Below are 8,526 nucleotides of genomic sequence, written 5' to 3'. Positions count from 1 at the left end.
GCAATAGAAACCCTAAGATACCTGGTCAATGTTAGGATGAAGCCGATCTTACTCAAGTTTTACTGTTCTCAAAATCGTAACAAGCATCCCAAGTGAAATAAGGCCTGAGCTAGAGTGAAAGGCCATCTCCCATTAACTTTCCAGAAAAGCAAGTTTCCAGGTAACTTAGACTTCTGAGAAGGATATGTGTGTCCACTCCTAAGCAACGGCCTCACAGACATTTATTTCTCAGTTCTTCAGCATTTCTACCACAGTTCTCTCTCTCTTTTTAATCTGCTCTTTTAACTTTTTAAATTTAATTTAATTTTTCTTTATTAAGAAATTTTTTTACTCACTCCTCATGCTATCCACAGACCCCCCTCCTCCCTTCTCCCACCCCCCAGCCCTCTTTCCCAAGCCACCCTGCATCCCCACATCCCTCAAATCGAGGTCTCCTGTGGGGAGTCAGCAGAGCCCAGCTCACTGAGTCTAGGCAGGTCCAAGCCCCTTCCCACTGCACCAAGGCTGTGCAAGGTGTCACACCACACGCACTGGATTCCCAGAAGCCTGCCCATGCACCAGGGACGGATACCAATCCCCCTGCCTGGGTGCCCCCCAAACAGTTCGAGCCAAACAACTGTCTTCCATGTCTAGAGGGCCTAGTCCAGTCCCATGGGGGCTCCACAGCCACCAGTCCACAGTTCATGGGTTTCCACTAGTGCTACCACAGTTCTCTTCCATCTAGAAGGTTGAAATGCTCACTGGCCGGAGGCACTAGTTTAGCAGATGAGGGTTTGTTCAATCAGCACCTCTCTAGACCTTCCCCGCTGCCACAGAAAGCCTAGTACACAGCTCCCCACTCACCCACCATTAAAACGGGGAGGGATTGGAGGCTTCCTACAACACAGCTCTGCCCATGAGAGGTAACAAGTGCATTGAAGAGATCCTCTAGGTGTTTTGTTTTTGAGACATGGTCTCATAAAGTACAGAATGGCCTTAGATTTGCTATGGAGGATGACCTTGAACTCCAATCATGCTCCTCTGCCTCTGCCTCCTCAGTGTTGGAATTACAGGCCTGTACCATCACACCCAGATTCCCCTAAAGTCTTCTAATAAATTCCCTAAACAGTCAGACTCTTGGGGGACCTGAACCTCAACTAGACACAGGGCCATTTGTTTTGAGGGAATAAGATGGGAGCTATTGATCACTTGCCTCTTCCACCGAATCCATACAGAATTATGTCCATGCACTGTCCATAGCTGGTCTAACAGGGCTGCTTGATGGCCCAGCTATGAGCATACAAAGCACCTACTATGAAGAGCATATGGACCTCATGCAGTTTAAAAACCTCCTGTTGCCAAGAGTTGTCATGGTCATGTAGTTCTCAAACCACTTACATGTAGCTTCCAGGGACCCTCCAAGAGACAGACTGAATCACACGAGTGACACCCTCAATGATTATTACTCCCCACCTAGATACAGAGCCGATCAGAGCCAACTTTATCATAGCATTACTGCTCACTGAGAGAGCTGACATTCCCCCACCTAGACACAGTCTGCTAATCCAAGCATCTTTGTCATAACAACGCTGCTCATTGATAGAGCTGACAAACTATTTCTTAGTTACCTGGTGAACAGGCTTAGAAAGATAATGGAAAACACAATTCTCAGACAGATAACATATTTGTGTGTGTGTGTGTGTGTGTGTGTGTGTGTGTGTGATATGTATGTGTTCACGCAGGCATGTGTGTGTGGAGGCCAGAAGTCCGTGTTGAGCATGTTCCATGATTGCATTCTACCTTACTTTTGAACATGAAACCCAGAGCTCATGAATTTGGTTAAGCTAGCATCCAACAAGTTCCAGGGGTCTGCTTGTCTTCAAGTCCCCCCAAAAGTGTTGGGGTTACAGACATGCATCACTGCACATGATTTTTTATATGGGTGCTGGGGACCCGAACTCAGGTCTTCATGCTTACACAGCAGGCACTTGAATAACTGACCACCTTCCAGCCCCTTTACTCACTCTTATTCACAGAAATCCTTTAACGTAAAGGGAGAGACAACAATGTTGGTTTGGACATTTCCCTTCCTTTCTTTTCCTAGCTGGAGCAGGAAACAATGGCTAGAGTCCTGCAGACAATGAGGTTACAGGCCTGAAGACGAGACCAAGGGAAGCCAGGAAGCTAATCCAACATTACAGTCACTGAATGGTCAGTGGCTCCCCTTGAGACTTCTTTACACCACTCACATGCTTCTCTGCTACACAAGCAAATGTCAAGTGGGTCCTTGCACACAAGTCCATCCCAGCTGGTAAAGATATCTAACACCAGATGCATCTCTAAGCTCATTATAGTCTAGGTTTTCCTGTGACAGATACTCATCACTGTCTCTTTCTGTAGTTTTATAAGAACTATTGGTCCATGAGGGTTTTGTTGGATGTGAATTCTCTCATATGAAGGGATGGGCTTTTGATTAAGATTTCCATATTTTCATAATGATCTATTAGTTTCTCTCCTAAGTTGGGACTAATTTTTGAGTTGTCCAGGCTAGTGTGAGCGGTCCATACTGGTATGAGCTGTTCACATGCAGTTTACACCATCTGAGCGGGTATGAAGACTCTATCTCGTTCTGATGTGGTAAGAAACACTCTCAGGTGCTCAAATACATGAGCCTTCTAGAAAGTGATGTGATACAGTCAGATGGAACACATGGACAGCTTCTGGAATACCCCCTTCCCCACCTCCTGCAGATTTAAGATTACCCAGCTGTCTCTGCTAACCATGACCTGTCCAGAGACAGTTTGAAATTCTTTACAAACAAAACCATGCTCTATTGACAAGTCTGTTTCTTAGGTCCATAGACCCCAGATCCCTGAAGGGTTGTGACTGAGTTGTGCCCATTTTATCTGCAGCCCAACAAGAAAAATAGTAGGGAGAGATGTGATGTTCTTCATTGATGTTTCCTCCTTCAGATCAGAACCCAGTCACGCCCCTCCATGGAGTGACAAGAGGGGTGTGGTCTTTTCCTGCCAATCATAAGACCCTGAAAAACTAAGGCCAGCCAGGTAACAACAATCACCTGCTGTGATCTAATGCAAACCAGCTGGAGCCAGTTGGAACCAGTAAAAATACACATAAAGCCACAAGTAAATTGTTGGGCAAAACCCTTTTGAGCCTATTTGCATTGGGCATTATAGAGTCTAGCCTACTTGGGTTTTAAATAAGAGTTCTCACAGTTAAAACTGATTATCTTCTGAATTAAATGGCATTAAGCTGGTTATAGCAGTCAACATAGTGAACCAGTTGGAACTAGTTAAGCCTGGTTCAAACTCATCCTTAAAGGGGAACTTGGAGGCTTCTGTTATTTACCATGAATGCAAAGCAGAATGGCAAAGGTTTAAAGCCATTTGTTTCTGAAGATCCATTTACTTTGCTCCTATAAATATTCATAAGAATTAATTATCAGCTTATTGAAAGAATTAATAAAACTCACATTGTTTATTATAACACATTAGAGGCAAGAAACATTCTCCTGGCGGAGAAAAGGCCTGCTTAAGAGGTTCTTTGCTCTGATGTTGGACCCAACAGGGACCCTGTGGGGACACCTGTTACATGAGGCCACTGTAAGTCCGCTTCATCAAAAGCCGAGTAGGAGTGTCCCCACCCCAAACACTGACACAGAACCAACCCATCAAGTCAGTCTGCTTTGCTCTTTATGGGATGTGAAGATGCGCTGCTAATCTTGAAAAGGGTGGGAGGAGAAAGTGAGAGGGGGTGTGAAAAGGAACAGCCAGCTTTTGGATGTCATTATAACCACCCTGATGAAAAGTAGATCATAATGAGCTACTTAGATAGACACATCTCAGTGCATTAATCCAGCCCTCCGTGTCGTCTGTGATGCAGTTCGCGAGGGTAAAACACATGAATGGTCCTCGCTGTTCATTGCATTGAATCAGGCAGATAAGCCCCTCTCTCCACCACAGCTAATGCAGCACCCAAAGGGCCAAATGCCTGAGGGCACCTTGTTGGAAACAGTGCTTTCCAAGGAAGAGTCTCCAGAGGAAACCCACACACAAAAGGACCATTTGCTTTTACATAAAGTGTAACTGCCTCCTGAGAGATCAAATCTGAAGTCACTTACCAGCCACAAAGCTTGGAAACGATGCCACCTTCTTTGTCTGTTGAGAAATAACAAAGAGAATGAAACATAATCATTGCAAAAAGCTGACTTCATGAGAACTATATCAAGATATATACCACCCTGGGCTGGAACAGTCTAACCCCATGAATGGCTGGTATTCCCAAGAAATCAGATCCACACAGCAAGCTGGTCTTCTATGGGACACAGGATGCTGAAAAGGATCACACAAGCACACAAGTCAGTCCTCAAGGACCCCTAGCTTAGTATGTCACAGCTGGAAGGAGCTTTAAGAGCAGTCAGCTCAATGGTTCTCAAGTCACTGGGCATGAGAATTTCCTGGGCATGTCTTCAAGACCACAGTAAAGGAGATGGGAAGCCAGTCCATTGATGGCTACAACATTTCAATAGGGCTAGATAATCTTGTCTCAACTACCCCAGAGAGGAAAGGTAACCTGTCTAAGCCTTAATTTGAATCAGATAAGCATGTTATTGGTTTAGGCAAGTAGCTATCAATCAGGATGATTTTTGTCCTTAAGGGCACATTGGTCAATGTCTGGAGACATTTTGTTGTTATAACTGAGGTACAGGGTAGTGGCTGCTGGTATCTAGTGGGTAGGGATGCTCATAGACCACCTATAAAGCATAGGGAAGCCTGTCAAAAAATGACTGTCCACCCTAAATGTCAATGACTCTGCTATTGAGAAATCCAGGCTACCCTTGAGTTTCTACCAGATTAGGGAGCACTAAGGATTCCCACACCATCATCAGGGAGCACCGGGGACCCCCACACCATCAGCAATGCACCAACAGTGCCCAATGCAGCTGTGAGTCCTCAGGATATGTGAGTCCCCTCCTCCCAGGACAAAAAAAAAAAAACCCACATCTCTTCCTCAGATAGTGGTCCTACGTTGGCTTGATCTGAACTTTCTCTCCCCAGGATCCTGGGTGGTACAAGAACTAGGAGAGTGAGCTGACCATCACACAGCCAGCAACTCCATCATGAGAACTCTGGCCCAGAGCTCTCATCTTTGGAAGGGAATTACCTCTGGGATGTTGTTATTGTCAGTGGGTCCATTGAGATCAGAGCGTTGCTGCTTCCTTGGCTGCTCCAAGCCATTGCAAACCTGGAAACCAGAAAGTTGATTATGTTTTTATATAGTAGAAAATTGAACTCAGGTTAAAAGAAAACAATATTCAATGAAATTCGGTCTTAAAATACACATGTGTAGGGACACATACACATGTGTCCAAGTAGCCATACACATTCAATTAAATTGCTATACAATGAATATGAATACTTTTATATTTCTAAAGTTTTAAATTATTTATCTTTTACTATTTACTGTTATTTTTTTTTTTTTTCCGAGACAGGGTTTCTCTGTGTAGCTTTGCGCCTTTTCCTGGAACTCACTTGGTAGCCCAGGCTGGCCTCGAACTCACAGAGATCCGCCTGGCTCTGCCTCCCGAGTGCTGGAATTAAAGGCGTGTGCCACCACCGCCCGGCATTACTGTTATTTTTATTTTAATAAAGCACATCATTTACCACCTGAACTATTTTCAGTGTATAGTTGAAAGAAATAAAGTATATTTAGGCTGTTGTACGTCATTCCCACCATCCATTCCAAGACACAGTTCAAAATACAAGACTGAAACCTGGGCTGGAGAGACTGCTAGGCAGTTAGGTATGTGTACTGCTCTTCTGGAGGACCTGAGTTCAGTTCCCAGAACCCACATGGGGCCACACACAGCTGCCCTTAACTCCAGCTCCAGGGGATCTGACACCTTCTTCTGGCCTTCATGGGCTCTCATATGGACACATACAGACACATACAAATAACTAAAAATAAAGGTAAAATGTTTAATAGCAACCTGACCAGCAACTACAATTCCCAACTCCCAGCAATTTTGTCATGGCAGCCTCCATTCACTCCACTCTACTTTCTGGATCTATGAAGCAGACTGTTTTAAGTGCCTGGGATACATGGAACTACATCGTGGTTATCTGTTGGTGAATGGCCTGTTTCACTCAGCACGATGTCCTTAAGATTCACCCATGTTATACTATCAGAATCTCCCTTTTCAAGGCTGAGCAGTGTTCCACGTTATGTATGTGGCACACTCTTTTTATTCATCCATTGAAGGCAGCTTGGGTTGCTCCTACCCTTTGACTATGCCAAGTAATGCTGCTGAGAACTTGGTTGGGGGGGGGTGTCTTTAAGACTTTGTTTTTGTTTCCTTTGGACCCACATTTTATTTTATTTTATTTTATTTTATTTTTTATTTATTTATTTATTTTTTTTTGGTTTTTCGAGACAGGGTTTCTCTGTGTAGCTTTGCGCCTTTCCTGGAGCTCACTTGGTAGCCCAGGCTGGCCTCGAACTCACAGAGATCCGCCTGGCTCTGCCTCCCGAGTGCTGGGATTAAAGGCGTGTGCCACCACCGCCCGGCTCTAGTTTTTTTCTTTTTTAATGATTCTATATAGTATTTCCCAAGGTGGTACCTTCCTCTCACAGTGTTCAAGAGTTAAAAATCATATTGTTAGAATAAATTTAGGTTCTTGAGTGAGAGTAAATGCAAGTGAGTCAACCTACTACTATGACAAAAAAATAAAACACAACATGAAACGCAATTTCCCCTTAAAATACGATCTCCACCCATAACTTCCCTCCCTCAAACAATATGATTTAACCCTTAAGGTATGTTTTCTGCATTCAGTTCTTTATGCCACGCAGAAGACAGATGCAAGATCCAAGGTACAGAAGCCACCACCCAAACCAAACAGCTCTGGGGAGCAGCCCCGTAAGTCACGGGACTTCCCGGAAGTAACAGCAAGCGGTAGGATGATGACACAGTACCACAGTACCAGGAAGGTGCATTTATACACCGTTGAGTGCATCTTCCTGTTTCTAGGACATGAGCTTCTGCACAGACTCCCTTTGTTGCAGGCCTGCCCTGCCTCCTGCTGCTGACCAGTCCCACTCAACCCCAAGAAGCCCTTGAGAAAGCAACACACAGAACCTACCACCCATGCTACAGCTGGGGTGGTGCCTAAACTTCAGATAGATAGATAGATAGATAGATAGATAGATAGATAGATAGATAGATAGATAGATAGACAGACAAATAGAGAAATCTTTACACCAGATATGGGGAATGGAACACAGGGGGCTGCCCCTGCCCCCAGGTTTGAAACAGGCCAGCCATTAGGCCTTTGGGTAACTTTAGGCTAGAGTTCATGACTTAGCCAGAGGACACAGGAGAAGTCTCAATTCTTTTCCTATGCCCTGCCCCGGGACTGCTTGATGTGGGGCTATGGTACGGGGCATCCACGAAAACACAAGGTCTTCCCTAGGTACCACCCCTCCTCCATGTCAACATCTCCTCGAATGTATTCCCAAGTGGGCTGCTCGTCACCATGACAACCACATCTTTCCATAAACAGCCAGGCTTATTTTCAAAGAAGAAGGAGGGTGGGCTTGTGATGTTTCTCTTGAGGAAAACCTGTCTGGTGATGAGCCCCACCCAGGGCCTGGAGTGGTAAGGGGGCTGGCAGCATGGGAACCAGCATTGGAAGCTCACAGGGTTTGAGGTCTAAATGAATTTGGGGATTCAGGCCTCTTGGGTAAGGATGCTACCTAGACCCTGTTGGACACTCCCTTGGGTACAGCAGCTAGCCACATGTCAAAATAAGACATGACCAGGGATCTTCCAATTACCAACAGTGTCCTCATCCTTGGCAGCGGCCCAAACCATCAGCCATGCACGGAGAACAGACAATGCTAGCACTGAGCCTGTAAAGGGAAGCGTGCTCTCACGAGGAGCCCCACTGTGGTGTTGTGAGGGTAGCAAGTCAGTGTGTGGTGTGGCACAGGCTGGGTGATCATGCTGGGATCCAGGGACAGCTGCTCAGTGCAGAGATAAACACCCTTAATAAAAACACTAATGGGAATAAATCATCTGAATAAATATGTTGGCTCCAGTTGGTGTAAAATAAAGTTTGGCATTTTGAAGGTGTCGATTCTGATTTGTCGGCTTAACTCAACTGAAAACCCAGTAATATAACCCACACTGATTGAGATGAACTCACAGGAAACAGGCTCACACCCACTCAGCTCACGCCATCTGGAACAACAGCCTTCTCCTGAACGGCAAACATGTTAGGAACAGACAACATCAGCTTAGATCTGGAGAAATCACAGCATTTCACTGTGTCACACCTCCCCCTCCAACATGACCCTGCCACAGACAAATCCCAGGGCTCATGGATGACTCAGACGACTGTGTCCTCTGGGGACTATTTCAGACTTTGTTTTTTAAAAAAAGAGCCAGCCTGCCCTGATCATCTGATATCCCTACAAAGATTTCTTCCTCCACCCAACTTGAGTGGGTCAGGCCAGTTCTGCCAC

At 45.3% G+C, this 8,526-nt stretch overlaps 1 protein-coding gene across 12 annotated transcripts in view; it reads right to left on the bottom strand.

Moving 5' to 3' along the window:
• Apba2 (amyloid beta precursor protein binding family A member 2) overlaps positions 1-8,526 on the bottom strand; it is a 233,298-nt gene that overhangs the window by 36,776 nt on the left and 187,996 nt on the right. For all 12 annotated transcript variants that reach the window (XM_015994740.3, XM_076544361.1, XM_076544313.1 and 9 more), the window contains 2 exons: positions 5,164-5,244; positions 4,121-4,157 (listed from right to left, as the gene is read on the bottom strand). In XM_015994740.3, coding sequence (XP_015850226.2) covers positions 4,121-4,157; positions 5,164-5,244 — 118 coding nt within the window. The remainder of the gene's footprint in view (positions 1-4,120; positions 4,158-5,163; positions 5,245-8,526) is intronic.

This window comes from Peromyscus maniculatus, chromosome 1 (assembly GCF_049852395.1).
Source record: "Peromyscus maniculatus bairdii isolate BWxNUB_F1_BW_parent chromosome 1, HU_Pman_BW_mat_3.1, whole genome shotgun sequence".
In the NCBI taxonomy this organism is placed as follows: domain Eukaryota; kingdom Metazoa; phylum Chordata; class Mammalia; order Rodentia; family Cricetidae; genus Peromyscus; species Peromyscus maniculatus.
This window is presented reverse-complemented; position numbering and strand designations above follow the sequence as displayed.